This window comes from Maniola jurtina, chromosome 28 (genome assembly GCF_905333055.1).
Source record: "Maniola jurtina chromosome 28, ilManJurt1.1, whole genome shotgun sequence".
In the NCBI taxonomy this organism is placed as follows: domain Eukaryota; kingdom Metazoa; phylum Arthropoda; class Insecta; order Lepidoptera; family Nymphalidae; genus Maniola; species Maniola jurtina.
The window spans coordinates 5,666,503-5,683,593 of NC_060056.1; the positions used below are offsets into that span (position 1 = coordinate 5,666,503).

General features: G+C 38.5%; 1 protein-coding gene across 1 annotated transcript in view; it reads left to right on the forward strand.

The window, feature by feature from the left end:
• Positions 1-448: 448 nt before the first annotated feature.
• LOC123879629 overlaps positions 449-17,091 on the forward strand; it is a 35,162-nt gene continuing 18,519 nt past the window's right edge. Inside the window, exons 1-10 of the mRNA XM_045927428.1 lie at positions 449-611; positions 7,319-7,410; positions 8,422-8,478; positions 8,646-8,792; positions 9,566-9,647; positions 10,118-10,239; positions 10,902-11,074; positions 11,774-11,880; positions 13,377-13,557; positions 14,420-14,616. Coding sequence (XP_045783384.1) covers positions 7,347-7,410; positions 8,422-8,478; positions 8,646-8,792; positions 9,566-9,647; positions 10,118-10,239; positions 10,902-11,074; positions 11,774-11,880; positions 13,377-13,557; positions 14,420-14,616 — 1,130 coding nt within the window. The 5' untranslated portion in view covers positions 449-611; positions 7,319-7,346. The remainder of the gene's footprint in view (positions 612-7,318; positions 7,411-8,421; positions 8,479-8,645; positions 8,793-9,565; positions 9,648-10,117; positions 10,240-10,901; positions 11,075-11,773; positions 11,881-13,376; positions 13,558-14,419; positions 14,617-17,091) is intronic.

Genomic DNA, 17,091 nt, shown 5'->3' on the forward strand with positions numbered 1-17,091 from the left:
TATGTTTGTTACACTTTTACGCATAAGCTACTGGGCCGTTTTGGCTGAAATTTAGATCGGAGATAGACTATACTCTGGATTAACACATAGGCTACTTTTTATCTCGTAAAAATCCGTGGTTCCCAAGGGATTTAAAAACCTATATCCACGCGGACGAAGTCGCGGGCATCAGCTAGTTTTCGATATAACTGCTCAGTTTAATATTTTGAACGTATAAAGTACAAACAAACAAAAAAAAATTTGTTAAAAAAGATAATATTGTCAATATGAAACCAATAGTAACGCTCTTCGGAACCCTGATTTCCAGAGGGTTCAACACACCCACAAATAAACATTCAACCCCTCTCACTCACCCCTCCGCCCGTCCCTTTCTAACACCCTAACTTCCCTCTACCTGTTTCCCTCTCACATTTTCCCGTGAAAATCGATCGCACCAACATTTCGCCTCCTACCATCGTGGGAACCAAACGCGAAGAATTTATTTTCTGACGCGCATTTTAACGTGTTCAAAAACGTGTTTTTCAAAATTGTGGTCTTAAAAAGTACTATTTAATTACTTTATCAGTGTATTTTTCGAAGTGTCCGTGGTAATTTGATTGTGAATTTAAAAGGTAAGATTTTCATGTGAAGAAAATATAAATTATAATAATAATTTAAGTTTAGCATTTGCTTTACATCATATATTTTTTAGTAACTCTACCCAATTATCTTCTTCATGTCTTCTTCTATTTAGCATTTTGTTAATTCAGTAATTAATCATGTCTGAAATTATTCTAAATCGATAAAAACAGTAAGATTTTATTTTTAGGTACCTATTAGGAGTATTTATTCATCCAAGCCTATTAGACGTCCATTTTACTCTTAAATGACATAAGTTGTTAAATATTTAAACGGATGACTTCCATAATACCAAATTTATAGATAGAGAATATTAAAAACGAATTTTGAGTGAAAACAAACGTATAAAAATACAAAATCTCTTTCATTTTTGAAGTCGGATAAATAGCAATGTATTTTTTTGTTTTTTTTTTTGATAGATTTATCGATTTTGTTAGTTAGCTGGTTTTTATTTTAGGCCGTAATAATAATTATTTCTTTCTATTTAAATCAGTACATATGTATTTTACATTATTTTTATATAGATACCTTTAATATTAATTAATTGGACAATATATAGAGGCGTCCAATTTTCCTAATTAATAAAAACATAGAAAACAATTATTTATTTCATTTATTACTCTTTAAAATCTAAGTGGCACTTTCGTTCGAAAATTGACAAATATCCGGTTGACTGAAGCGATTGATAAATTGCAAATTGCAATTTCTGAACGGAAGAGGCTCCGTTCAGGAATCGTTAGAGATCGGTGCGCATTCGCTTTTATGCTTTTTTAAGGTTCCGTACATCAAAAGGAAAAATGGTATATAGTATATACCATTATAATGGTATTAATTAATGGTAATAATGGTATAGGATCACTTTGTTGTCGGTCTCTCTGTCTGTCCGTCCGTCCGTCAGTTGTGTCTGTCAAGAAAACCTATAGGGTACTTCTCGTTGACCTAGAATCATGAAGTTTGGCAGGTAGGTAGGTCTTTAGCACATGTAAAGGAATACATCCGAAAACCGTGATTATGTTTTACATCATTAAAAAAATGTGTTTTTTTCAAAGTAAGATAACTATACCAAGTGAGGTATCATATGGAATGGCTTTATCTGTATATTCTAAAACAGATTTTTATTTATTTTTATGCATAAATAGTTTTTGATTTATCGTGCAAAATGTTGGAAAAAATACCCGAGTACGGAACCCTGGGTGCGCGATTGGTTCCTTTAATTAAGCTGATATATAGGCCCTAGATGATGCCCGCGATTTCGTCAGCGTGTTAACAGGGCTCTCTCCGTCACTCGTTTCATACAATCGTAGTTCCAATTTCATTTGAATATTAAGCAACCAAAGTCCATGAAATTTTGCAGACATATTCTAGAAACTAATATCTGTGTCTGTGGTGTTTTAGATTTTTCTAAAAATATGTAGTTTTAAAATTACAGGGGCTCAAAGATTTGTATGGAAATTTTTAAGACCGCGTAACTTTGAAACCGAATATTTTAACAGAAATCTGGAAAACCACAGACATAGATATTAGTTTCTAGAATATGTCTGCAAAATTTGATGGACTTTGGTTGCTTAATATTCAAATGAAATTGGAACTACGATTGTATGAAACGAATGACGGAGAGAGCCCTCTTAAAGGTAAATACCTGACGTCCGGGATCGAACACTAGACTCTCTAATTACACGAGTACATATTCTGTTTTAGGGTTCCGTATTCGAAGGGTGCCAACAGGACCCTTTTACTTAGCCTCCGCTATCCTTCCATCTGTCTGTCTGTCAGCGGGCTGAATCTCATGAACCGTAATAGGCAGAGAATTGAAATTTTCACAGACTGTTCACCTATTTCTATTGCCGCTATGACAGCAAAATATAACAAAAATTTACAGAAAATATATATGTACAGAACTCTTCGTTCACTTGTTATCTATTACTAGCCGATGCCCGCGACTTCATCCTCGTAGATTTAGGTTATCTAACTCTTTGATTTTCCGCGATAAAAATTAGCCTATGTGCGAATCTAGGATATTATCTATCTCCATCCAAAACCGGCTAGTAGTTTATTCAAGTTTGACTTTTTAGTAGTAGTATTTTAATAGAAGAATTGTAGAAGTATAGAATTCAACAATCAACAATAATCATCACACACCATTTATTAATTCCAATCATTTTCCACCATAGTTCACACCCCTGTTCTCGGCTGAACGCATGTATTCTTTGCCTGCTCTTTTATGGAAAGCCTAGACTAAAGAGGATGAGCACTTACGTACATTGGAGTGCATACAACCTTTTAGCTTTTATGTGTACATGAGATATGATGGATAAAATGTTTGTTTCAATAAAATGAATTTGTTTATTTATTTATTATTTATTTATTATTATAAGGTACGCCCACAGCATGTTCACAAAACACTTAAAAATACAATAGTATAATAGTCTTATTCAGTGTGACACACCACTTACGGGCACACACAACTCATGCAGGTAACACAATGTAATATACATGACCGATCGCATAATATTAGTACATAATAATTTTTCATGCGTTTCTCTGAATCTATGAATACAAAATCTATTTTATTTTCCAAGTGCAATATATTAGTAAAACCTATCCATATCTTAAGTAATAAGACTAATAACCAATGAAATGACACTGATATTTTATTCTGTTTAAAGAATTATTGATTCTATACTTACCTACCCCCACAAAAAGTAGGCATTGTAATTTACAAAAAGACAGTTTGTAATTTTCATAAATATCAGTTTTGCAAATTCACAAAAATTTGATATACCTAGGTACTTATATTTATATTTATTAAAGTTAAGGAATATATACAGGGCCTTTTTGTTACATTCAGCGCCATTCGATAAGTAAAGGCCGATTCACACCAATTGCGTACACGTGACGCGTGCGTAGTGACGCGCGTAAACCCCTAACACACCGGGTTACGCATACGTCCACGCTTTACGCAAGCGGTGTGCCATGTTTCATACAGTTCCATACAATATTATAACAACGCAATGGTACGCGCTACGTCTACGCTTAGGCAGCCTGTGTGAACGAGCTATTAAACATATGGATCAAATGACAATGTTGTGGGTAAACCTGTAAAAAAGCCGCACTTATAAAAATTATAAGGATGGCGTCATTATGCTTTCCCATGATTTCCCACGTAATGCCGAGGGAGCCAAGACTTCATAGGTACCTTACTACTTTTGACTGTTCTCTGAAAAGTGCTACAAAAGTTACTAGATACGGCTGTGCGCTTGGCAGTCACTCAAAAAGCTTAATCCATACTAATATTATAAATGCGAAAGTGTGTCTGTCTGTCTGTCTGTCTGCTACCTTTTCACGGCCCAACAGCTTAACGGATTCTGACGAAATTTGGTACAGAGTTAGCTTATATCCCGGGGACGGACATAGGCTACTTTTTATCCCGGAAAATCGAAGAGTTCCCCAGGGATTCCTAAAGACCCATCCGCTCAACCGATTTGTATGAAAGCTACAGATGTAGCTTGCGTCTATGTTATTGACATAGACAACTTTTTACCCCGGAAAACCAAACAGTTCCCGAGGGATCTTCAAAAACCTACATCCACGCGGACGAAGTCGCGGGCATCCTCTAGTTTTCTATGATTTACAAAAAGACAGTTTTATCAAGCAAGACTTTATTAATAAATAAAACATATCAAACAAAAGATACATTATGCTAAGGACAAACTTGTCATAAAAAAATGACAACTCTGTAAATTAAGAGAATCATAATTCCCATGATGACTTACTTGTAAACCTAATTTTGTTTTCTCGTTTTAATCCTTAAAATGACGGAGCTGAGAGTACCTACTCCATTTATAGTTTTATATTTATTATCAATTGAGTAAAATTTATTTTTGCTATTAGTATGTAAAAAAAGTTTAAAAATTGTGTAAAAAAGTTTTGTAAATTGTGAAAAATAGTTTTGTAAACTGTAAAAAATTGTTTTATAATAAACTAGAGGATGCCCGCGGCTTCGCCCGCGTGTTTTTCGGTTTTTTTAATCCCGTAAGAACTCTTCAATTTTCCGGGATAAAAAGTAACCTATGTCCTTCCCCGGGATGTATCCCAAGTCTATACCAAACATTGAAATCGGCTCAGTGGTTGGACCGTGAAAACGTAGCAGACAGACAGACACACTTTCGCATTTATAATATTAGTATGGAGTATGGAAGTGTGGATTAAATGAACGTTCCCTCGATTAAAAAGACCGTAATTTCTAACTTACCTTACCTACTTTTTCTTTTCTTAGTTTGCAACCCTACAGATTAAAAGGATCAAAGTCCTTATGATGACGTAATTATGCTTTGCCGCGTTCACGCCTTCACGTGGGGAAGCCGGGTCTCACTTTATGTGTAGACTGTAGACACTCACCTTTGACTATACACTCGGCAGTCAATATGAGTGGAAACTGGAAAGTTTTCTGCAAAAGCTCTTTTCAAATTACGAAATATAATATAATATATAAATATCGCTCACCCTACTTTGAAATTCAAATTCAAATTCAAATTCAAATTATTTTTATTCAATTAAACTTTTACAAGTGCTTTTGAATCGTCAAAGTAATCTACCACTGGTTCGGAATGCTGTGTGACATTATAGCGAACAGTGACATTTCAAAGTAGGGTGAGTTCATCTATATATAGTTTCATCTATACTAATAAATAAAATTTAAGTGTATGTCTGTAATTTCGAAATAACTACCTCATATTAAGCTCATATGGTTATTTGAACGATACCATAACTGAAGCACACGTTTTTAAAATTTTTGTCTGTCTGTCTGTCTGTCTGTCTGTTTGAAAAGGCTAATCTTTGGAACGGCCGAACCGATTTTGACGGGATTTTCACAGACAAGTAGAGAATTGACAAGGGAGTAACATAGGCTACTTTTTTAACCGACTTTCAAAAAGGGAGTTGTGTTTTTATACCTATGTACACCGAAATCTCCGAGATTTCTGAACCGATTTGCGTCATTTCTTTTTTAATCTATAGAGGAACTTTGCGACATTGTTTCATAAAAAATTTGGAGTCCAACTCCTCAATCCTGATGCTGCAGGGGATCTGACCAATCCACGCGGGCGAAGCTGCGGGCATCAGCTAGTTATATTATATTTCGTAATTTGAAATGAGCTAAATAGTTCGAACTAGGTAGTAAATTATAGCTTAACTAGGTGATGCCCGAGACTTCATCCGCATGGATTTAAGTTTTTTAAATCCCGTAGGAACTGTTTGCTTTCTGGGATAAAAAGTTACCTATGTCAATTTCCGGGACGCAAGTTACGTCTGTATCTTTCGTGTAAATTGGTTAAATGGATGGGTCTTTAAGAATCTCGTATCCCGTGGGAGCTGTTTAGTTTTCCGGGATCAAAGTAGCCTATTTCCGTCCTCGGGATGTAAGCTAACTCTGCACCAATTTCATCAAAATCGGTTAAATTGTTGGGCTGTAAAAAGCTAGCAGACAGACAAACAGACAGACACTTTCGCATTTATAATATTAAGTATGGATGGATTGTAAACAAATGCTGTAAGCAAGATTTTTGTAGTGAAAACTTCTTTAGGCGTGTTGAGTGATTTTGGGAGTTTTAATTATTTTTGAATTTGAAAATCCGAAAAACCGGCCAAGTGCGAGTCAGACTCGTGACCGAGGCTTCCGTGCTCGGGTATTTTTTCCAATATTTTGTACGATAAATCAAAAACTAATATGCATAAAAATAAATACAAATCTGTTTTAGAGTGTACAGGTAAAGCTCTTATGATATCCCTTTTGGTATAGTTAGCTTACTTTGAAAATTGAAAAACTTTTTTTGTGATGTAACCACAAATTCACGGGGTTCGGATTTATGCCTTTACTTGTGCTATAACACCTGCTTACCTGCCAGATTTCATGATTCTAGGTCAACAGGAAGTACCCTATAGGTTTTCTTGACTGACGCTACAGACGGACAGACAGACAGATACCTAACAAAACAGAAAATATAAGGGTTTCGTTTTTCCTTTTGAGGTACTGAACCCTAAAACCACTGTTACACCAACTTTATTTATTTATTTATTTATTTATTTATTGACGACCAAAACAGATTACAATAATAACTTTAACCTAATTCTTAAATTGCTACATTTTGACCTTATTGCAATCCTATATGGTCGCACAACATGACCATGGTTTTTAAGGCACGCTTAGTTATTACTTAATATTAATAAAGTAAATTTAATATAAACACTTAATACTCGATCTAAATAATAACCTAAGAATTCGATGAAATAACAATGTGAGCACCAATATTCTATTATTTTACTTAATTATCTTAACTACTTTTCTAACAAAGTTATTAAATTTATGATCAAAAATATCTATGTCTAAATCTGTTATATTATTATAGGAGCGGGACATTCTTATAACAGGATTATAATATGAGGTGTTATTTTTATAAGTTTCCAGTATAAAAGTTTTTGGTTTACGATTAACATATCTAACATTAAGGTTTATCTGAGAAAGTAAAGTGGGGGAGTCTATATTGGAATGTAGTATTTTATGTAGGGTTAGCAAATCTTGTCGTTTACGGCGAATATGGAGAGGAGTCATGTTAAATTTAGTAAGACGACCAGCATAGGATGGTATTTGCCTGGAGGTTCCTTTCCTAGTGTAGTGCCAAATAATTGGTTTCCTCGTCCGCAGAGCGCAGTCGGCATGCGGTGGCCGTGAGATGGACGGTATTCAGATGGAGCCCATCGGCAAGTATAAGGCCGACCGCAACGGATCCGCTAAGGGTACACTTCACTTTTCTTTTTTTTTACATGACTTATTTTTATTTTTTTACACGACTTGTTAATTGTTACGATTCTCTTCATTTTTCTTATTAGACATTATATTATTTTATTTATTTTTATTATATTTAATTGTAATTGTATTCCATTTGACTTTAAATGTATAAAATATTGCATGCCGTAAGGCTAAATTTGGCTGTACTTATTATTAGCTTAGATTAAGACCAATGTATATACCCAAATTTGCTATAAATTGATTGATTGATTGATTGACTTTTTATTTATTCATATACAAGTGAGCCCTTGACTGCACTTTTTTACACGACTTTTTTTTACACGACTTTTTTTTTTACATGAGTTTTTTTCATATACAAGTGAGCCCTTGACTGCAATCTTACCTGGTGGGAATTGATAATGCAGTCTAAGATGGAAGCGGGCTAACCTGGAAGGGGTATGGCAGTTTTTATTAAAGCGATATCCCTTTGGTTTGTATACGGTATCGTACCGGAACGCTAAATCACTTGGCGACACAGCTTTGCCGGTAGGGTGGTAACTAGGCACGACCAAAGCCTCCCACCAGACCAGTGCTTTAGAAATTACTAGCTACCCGCCCCGGCTTCGCACGGGTGGACATTTATTTTTTCTATTTTCCGGGATAAAAGATAGCCTATACGGATTCGGAAGAATCCCTCTAAGTAATGGTAAAAGAAATTTTGAAATCGGTCCAGTAGTTTTTGAGCCTATTCAATACAAACATACAAAAATACAAAGGTTTCCTCTTTATAATATTAGTATAGATAAAATTCCTTACCCCTGCCGGGAATGGAACCCAGGACTTCCCACTAATAAGAACACAGCGCTTACTACTGTACCAAGGGAGTCGTTTAAACTGCCCAAAAAAGAGTGAAAGGAGAGGTATTTAAATATTATTGTTGACTGAAGCATGAAGTCATAATGACTGTAATGACTGGTGATCCTCAGCCAACGGTTTTCATGTTTTAACTTTTTTTTCAGCGGCTGCGTGGCGTAACATGGTGGATCAAGATCTCGACGATGTAGCATTTTTAGCAGGTGAAATGCTTATGAAATGAAATGAAATGAAATGAAATGATTTCTTTATTTTGCAAAATACACTAAAACTTATACAGTAAAAACAAAAATCCTGAGTCACTGAGTTTTTTCCTCTCTTGGAATGTCTCTCAAAACTTACACTAAATCTAGGTTGTATCTTTTTCTAGACACAGACAAGGCCCGCGAAGCGCGTGAGCTAGGCGACGCGCCTGTCGCGGTGTGCTCGCAGCGTCGTGCGATATGTCTCGCCGCGTTAGTCTTCACTGCCATGTTCTCTACTGCCCTGATCATTGTGTACGCTACTCCGCAACCTGGTATGTACTTAAGCACGTATGACGTAAGTTAGGCGACGCGCCTGTCGCGGTGTGCTGATGTCGCACGATGCAACGCGATTTCCGTGGGTCGTGGGTGAAGCAACTGACACGTGCGACTGATGCGACTCTAAGCATTGATTTTGAAAGAGCCACCCCTTTTATTCTAGGACTCTGAGGCTAAGGTCTATAACGTACTTTGATTTTGCTCAGACTTAAGTTTCAGTTAAAACGAGATAGATTTATGGCAGTAATATAACGCTGTCTCGTTTTAACAGTGTATTAAGTGTAAGCTAAGTCAACGTGCACTCTATAAGTCTCAGCTTCAATGCTATGCAAATGTATGGCATCGGATAAATGCGTCTGACGTGGGGTTCTTAGAGGCATCGTTTTCTATTGTTAACTAGCTGTACCCAGCATGCGTTGCAATGCCGTAAACAAACATGTTTTTTTTATTGAATATATATATATTCAATATATATATATATATATATATATATATATATATATAGTTTTTTTGATGCAGGAACCATCTCGGGCGCCCTCAGAACACCCTACCAAAGTTTCATAACAATCTGATCAGCGGTTTAGCCGCCTATAGAACACAAACATACAAACATTGATTTTTATATATAAGAAGATATTGTTGCATCAGTCGCGACCCACAGAAGTCTTACTACTTTTAGTTACGATTCTGCCTTGAACATCTTGCCAGTTCTTTTTACAAAATATTTGCGTACTAGTGTTACAATTATATATGTTTTCTCTTTGTATAGAATGCCCATGCCTACCCGAGTCTGATCTAATGCCCGGTCAACCTCCAACGGGTTCAGAAGAAAATGCCACTGCAGCTAATAAGTAAGTATAATATATGATAGTAGTCTGGTGGGAGTCTTCGGCCGTAGCTAGTTACTACCCTTCCGGTAAAGCCGTGCCGCCAAGCGATTTATCGTTCCGGTACCTATGATGCCGTGTAGAAATCAAAGGGGTATGGGTTTAATGAAAACTAGCATATCCATTCCAGGTTAGCCCGTTTCGATCTTAGACTGCATCATCACTTACCACCAGGTGAGATTGCAATCAAGGGCTAACTTGAATCTGAATAAAAATAAAATAAAATGCTTTTAACTGATTAGAAACCGGGCTATCCTCATCACAATGGTCTGTTTTAGAAACTCTGAAGAAATATTTTGAAGAGTATCCCCATAAAAATAGGACTTTGACAAAACTAGGTATTGTTTCTAAAAAAAATTCTAAGGTATACGTAGACAGCAGAATATGAGACCATAAGCGAATAAAAATTGAACCTTTTTATTTGTTTTCACCAGAGAACGAATAGCAAGCAATGGCATGGTGTTCCCATGGCGCGGTGCGAGGTTGCCAACTTTCCTGATTCCCAAACACTATAGCTTATGGCTACATCCCAATTTGACCACTGGAGAACTAAGGGGTACGTGTCACAGTACTAAACATTTTATGTAATTTACAAACCATTTTTTGTAATTTACAGAACTTTTTAGTCATTTATTACACAGCTTTTCATTTTGCTGTGTATTGATTAGTTTGTGTAAATTGTTTTAAAACAGTAATGTAAGTACACTATAAATTAAACTAAATTAATAAGTCTAAATGATAGTATATTATGAAAAAACGTGAGGAAACTTGCCTTTTTGAGGGATCTTCATTATGTTTTGTGTGTGTAATATCTGTCAATCCCCATTTGGTCAGCGTAGTGATCCTACACAATTCTCATTTCAATCTCTTTTTTTTAAAGAACATTAGCCAAGTTTATCATGATGACTAATATTCCTCTTTCCCCTCCAACTAAGCGTAAAGTTTGTGCTGGGAGTGGGTAAGACAGACAGTAGTACCTACAACACTAGCAATGCATTTAATGCAGCATCAAATGCATTGCTAGTAAGCCCCACATACCAGCTTTTAAGCGGAATGCGTAATTGCATTTTTACCAGCGAAAAAAAAAAGTGGGGTTTGTACCGGCAACCTTTTGAATTTCAGTCCGCTCCTTTAACTGTTAAGCTATCGAGGATTTTGAGAGGAGATTGCTCATTAGATGGATGGGATTGGTTGACATGATGATGATTTTTTTTCCAGGTGAGGTCTCAATAGACTTCAAAGTGGACCGTGACACGATCTTCGTAGTCTTCAACGTGCGTGACATGAATGTGACGGAACGAGCTTTGTTCAAGACCGGGGGGTCTTTGGGACCCAAGGTCGTTAAGAGCCTGGACTACCCTCCTGCGGACCAGACTTATATTGAATTTAAGGTAAACAAGCTATACCTATAGTACGCGACAGGTTGAAATGACAATCGGGGAGGAAACGCCCGAACACCCGCACAGCCCCCGTGCTGACCCGATGCGAGCGAACGCGGGTGACGTGCGGGTGTGCGGGGCATCTCCCAGCCTCATACCCGGATTGCCATCTCAACCTGACGCGACTATAGTTATGCAACGCACCATTTATTATATGGAGTGTTCTGGAGCGGAGATCGCGCATCTACTAACAAGCGCAGTGTGGTCAGGGGGAAGCGGATGAGGAAAGTGGAGGACCGTGTGTAGTGTTACGCTTTAGGAACGGCCTATGTCCTAAACGGGGTCATTGATTGATTGATGGTAGGTATGTTAGGTTATTATGTCAGAAACCTTCATAATATAAGTGTTGATAGAAACTGTACAAAGTGACTCAAAGATTTAGATACATACGAATCTATGAGCCCATGTAACTTTGAAAGTACACAATTTTTCAGAATTCTGGTAAACCAGAAAAGATATTGGCTTCTAGAGAGCGTGGCTACAAAATTTCTTTGAGTTTGATTAGTTAAACTTATTCAAATGTGAATCAATATATTATTTGTATGAAGAGCTCTGTACACCGCGCTAGGGAAACTTCTCTCAGCTCATTCATCACAACTTAACCGCTTGTTGTTTGTAGACCACTTATAAAGCTCGTTTTGATTATTTCAGGAAAAGCTCCGACGGAAGTTCAACTACACGCTGAGCCTCAGATTCATCACGAAGCTGGATAGAAGTGATAAACAACGAGGCTTCTTCTTAGCTGGCACGCATCGACAGTAAGTCACTTCCGATTACCTAATGACTAATCGAATAACTATATTCTCTCTCTTCTAGAATACTGTGTCATTCACTTAATTAATTATTCGTTAGGCCTAGCTGGGAAGGGACATCTTGTTTAGATCTTATCTTGTTTAGTTTTTATTTTAATTTTTTTTTTGCTTGTTATGTGTATGTGTGTGCTTTTTTCTCCTTTTCATTTTTCTTTACTACTGTACGGTTTTTAAGGTTCTTTTTGGGTTGTACTGTATTCATTTTAATATTGATCAATAAGCAGGGAACGTAACGGGCGCGGTGCGTTTTTATTTTATTAATCAATATTTTTTGGAGCAAACTGAAAACCAGCGCTGAGCATTGTCATCAATGCTCGGCCATGCTGAGTTTGCGGCCTATTGCTATTGTTAGTTTTTTTTTTTTTATAGATTTAATTTACTTATAACATATGTATGTTTGTCACTAGCAATAAGTAAGCAATAAAGCCTATTTATTATTATTATTATTATTAAAAAATATGTGCTGCCATCGCCATGTATGTCTGTTTCACTTTTGCTTATTTAGGTCCCGGACTTGTTAGTATTTTTAGTAAAAGTTACAGAAAATATTTGCCATAGTTCCCCCTTGTCACATTACTATTGGACCGCGTGGCATCGCAAAGGTCTGTTACCACGATATAATCAAAATTCCACGGACTCACATGAAACGATTCGCTTTATACGCACTGCTAGAATATGGAATGCACTTCCGGCTTCCGTTTTCCCCACTACCTACAATATCAATACCTTCAAAAAAAGAACGAATAGGTGCCTTGTGGGTCGGCGGCTCCATCTATATCATGATATCATCACGGCGCATTACAATCCACTATTTTAGTGTGAATGCAGTCAAGTAAGACTTCTTCTTCCTGATCTTATGCTATCAGCACGGAGGACGAACGCGCGAGTACTCTAGCGGAAGTGGGAAACAGGAGACACCACGATCGGCGACGGGAATCCGCTGTGTTGTGCCGTCTGCCCCAGAAAGGGGAGAGTGACCGCGATAGGGACAAGGATATGACAGAGAAATAATTTGTAGGGAGTCAAGAAGGCGCCCCGGGAAAGAAGTACCGAACGGGCGCCCTCCCGCGTTTCGGCCCATATAACCGAGAGGTTGGTGGGGCCATGGGTGGTTGGAGGGTTGATCTTATGCTATGCTACGTGGGGTCGGCACAACATGTCTTCCTCTTCCACTCTATTCTGTCATCCATCAACTTATCATCCACCACTTTTATACGCATAACCTCTTTCACGCAACCCATCCTTTTCTTTGGTCATCCTCTCCTCTTTTTTCTTCCACGTGCATATTTAACATTCTTAAGTTAGTCAAGTAAGACTGTTTAATCCGAATGTAGGACTAGGTATGTAGGATTTTTTTTTGTGCCATAAAGCTCCATTATAATATAATGGCAGTTGTAATGTAAAATACTTAATATTATACTCTGTAAATATTTATTTTACAGTCGGTGCGCGGTTTCGCGATTCTGGCTCACGCACGCAAGATCGGCCTTCCCATGCTTGGACGAACCGCATCTGCGAGCCACCTTCAAGCTGACGATTGTGAGAGATAGATTCCACGTTTCTCTTACCAACATGCCCATAGTGGCCACCGAGGAGGCCGGCTTCTATTTGGGACATAGGCTGGTAAGTAACGTCATACTTCACACTAATATTATAAAGGCGAAAGTTTTTTTTTTCTCTCTCGTCTGGCTTTACAAAGATTAGCCAATGTCAAGTTTGTAGTTATTTATAACAAGTTAGACAAACTATACAAGTATGGACCCCGTCTGTGCCGGCGCTCGCCGACATACGCACGGCACCCCCTTAGAGCGCTTTCCAGTCAGTTTTAACAAAAAAACACTCCAAAAAGGCAGAGCACGCCCGTCAGCAACACCGACACAGACAAAGTCCAAGGCGAAAGTTTGTGTGTATGTCTGTATGTACACATACAAACAGCATGTGTGTATGTGTGTATGTTTGTTACTCCTTCACGCAAAAACTACTTGATGGGTTTGGTTGTAATTTGGAATGGAGTTAGAGTATACTCTGGATTAGCAACTAGGCTACTTTTTATCGCGAAAAATCAGAGTTCCCACTGGATTTTTTAAAAACCTATGGCTATCCACGCGAATGAAGTCGCAGGCATTAGCTAATAGATAATACACTAATACCTGCTAGTTTCAAGCAAGCCACACGCACAACCACCGCGCAGCACCACACAAATACCAACACTCGACGCACGAATTGCAAAGACTTTACAATTAGGCATTGTAAGGTCTACGTCTCCTGAGGATGCTCCGGTGTCGGGGCGAAACGTGCGTCGAGTGGTGTTGGGATTTGTGTGGTGCTGCGTGGTGGTGGTGCGTATAGCTTGCTCGGTGGCTGGCTTTTCCTGCATGTTTATCAGTGGGAGGGCGGGCGGTGCATGTCGCATGCTGCATGTTTGGTTTGGCGGATTATAGTAAATTATTAAGCTTTTGGTTCCTTGAATATTGTGTTGTTCCAGCTTCAAGACGAATTCGCGGTATCCCCGCCAATGGCTCCCCACATGATGGCTCTAGCGGTGTGCAGACTGCAGAGGAGGGCCGCACCTCCCCTCCCCACCAACACCTCTGACGTCACCGAGGCACCGGACGAGCTTACGCCACCCCCGCCTGAAATCAGCCTGTATAGCGACCAGCAAGTCATTTTGGATGAGTCTGGGTGAGTCTATCTACATGTACCTACGTATTAATTTACCTTGTCTTCAGTCGAGGCAAGTGTTGCCTCAATCTGAGGCAAATGCTCACACAGCTGGCTTGGCCCAAGCTTGCACCGTTGAGTATTTTTTACTTTGCCTCAGGTCAAGGCAAGTGCTACCTCGAGTTGTAAAGCAATGAACCGAACATACTAATGAACCAAAGTTCATGGAACTAGAGAAGTAATGATATATTCTTGCTGCTCCAAAGGAATGTTGTAGACCGTAATAAATAATAACAACTTGAGATCATAACTATTTGTATTTAATATCTTTAGAGTTACATATTACACAATCGGACCAAGACGCCATGACAGCACACACACAAGTCATAGACTTACGCAGAAACATAGATTAATGTACTAGTTTACACAGACTAAAGAACTGATAAAATTGTCATCAACATGATATAATAGTAAAACTGTTCTGGGCGGTTTTGTCATGTTAGTTAGTCATGAGCGAGTTCATACTCCGACTAGCACTTGGCCGATTTTCGGGCGGCTGTGACCACAACCTTTTTGAGGGCTGGATCCGGGCCTAACCCTGCTCCATCTGATAGGAGATTCGTGCTAGTGCAGGGCTGACGATGGTTAAAATGATGTCATTTTTTAACCCCTGCCCCAAAAAGAGGGGTGTTATAAGTTGACGTTGTAACGACCCTACATTTTACACCAAAGTGTTACAAAATAATATTTAAAAAAAAAAAAAAAAAAAACGTATTAAAATTTTTACTTCAATTTTATCAAAATCAGGTTAGTGAATACTTGTAGAGATGTACTTACACATACGAACATAAAATTAATTTTTGAATTTTCGAAAATAGGCAAACACCGTTTCGCATGTCGGTGATGCAGAGACGCGATCGACCGCGGCCGAATTGCGTTGGCGAGCGATGTGTGCGCGGGCGTCGTAACGCTCGGAGCAGAGTCGAAATCAGAGCGGGACCGCGTGCATTTGCGTCGGCGGGCGGTGCCTGCGCGGACGTCGTAATGCGCGGAGATAATTAATTTGTTTAAATTCTGTACTGGGGCGATACATAAAGTTTATATTAAAGAATACTGAGTTGAGACTCGGACCAAGTTGGTGTTTGGAGAGAAACATTCTAAGCAAACACTCGAATAGAAGGGACCACTTTAATTACACAGATATATTTGTTATATAGGGGCGATACCTCCTAAGATCTAAAAGCGATTTATGTTTGAACTGTTGACGACGTGGCTGCTCAGGCGGGGAGAACCGCGTGTCCTCCGGATGTTCGGTGATCTTTGCTTGAGATGGCTTTCGGTGATATTAACTAACTATCTGACATATGACAGAGCGCGTTGGAAGAAACTTATGCGAGGGAGAACCCTGGTGCCTTTGATGCTTTGTCAATCCTAACTGAGGAGAGCCCTAGTGTCTTAGGCGCTTTGTGAATCCTTTGCTGAGATGATTCTAATGTGCTTTAATAACAGACTGACCACAGAGGGCAGGTAATGCTGCTGTTCTGTTTGTATTCTGACATTTGTTGGAATACTTAACCGCCTTGTGGTGGTTACCCAATATTAATAACATACCCACACAAAATTACGCTAATGCATATATACTGAAGGTTGGGTTAAGGCCTGTGGATATTCCCGCAGTGAGTCTGACCCGTCCTTGAAACCTATTACAGGTCTGTAGTGGGAGAGCACCACTATAAAAATGCTATTTCAGCTTCGGCTGCAACGTGGGATCATAAGTGGCACGCACCACTTCCTAAAGTATGCTTGCATACGCTGCGCTGTTTATTTGGATGATGACGTGTGTGGGGGGGGGAGCTACTGTTCATTGGTATTTTATGTGCCATATTGATCTCTTGATTTATCGAGGGTCCCAGTATGACGATGGGATACCAAGGGAAGGCAGAAGCTCACCGTACGTGGCGTGGTGGAGCTACGTACCATCATTCACTCTAAACCCTTTTTACGCCAACTACAGTGAATGATGCCGCACACAACTTCTTCCTTTCCTAAGGAAGAAGCACACTCACACACACACGTCTAATAAGTAGGGCTCTATATGAAGTGTTGTCTTGTAAGAGCAGTCTCATGATCCTTTCATATTTTAATGCGTTCCTAAGCGGGAACACACCTTTTGATTCTTGAACTAGCATTTGTCTTATCAGACCAAATGATAAATAAATATTCATACACAAACAACACACCTTCAATACTCGAACTCAGTTAGCACTGGCAATAGTCTTGCCGGACCGAACGCTTGAGAGACATTATACGCAATCACACATTTTCAATACTTGAACTCTGTAAAGTCGTTTAAGTCTGATGAACTCATTATTTCCGACGCTCTAAAAGTTCTTGGTTTATTATGGACACAACATCACAAGGGGTCCTACCGCTATACGATACACGTGCCACTTTAAAGAAATTGTTTTAAAATGTAATCTTTAGAAAGATCCGAAG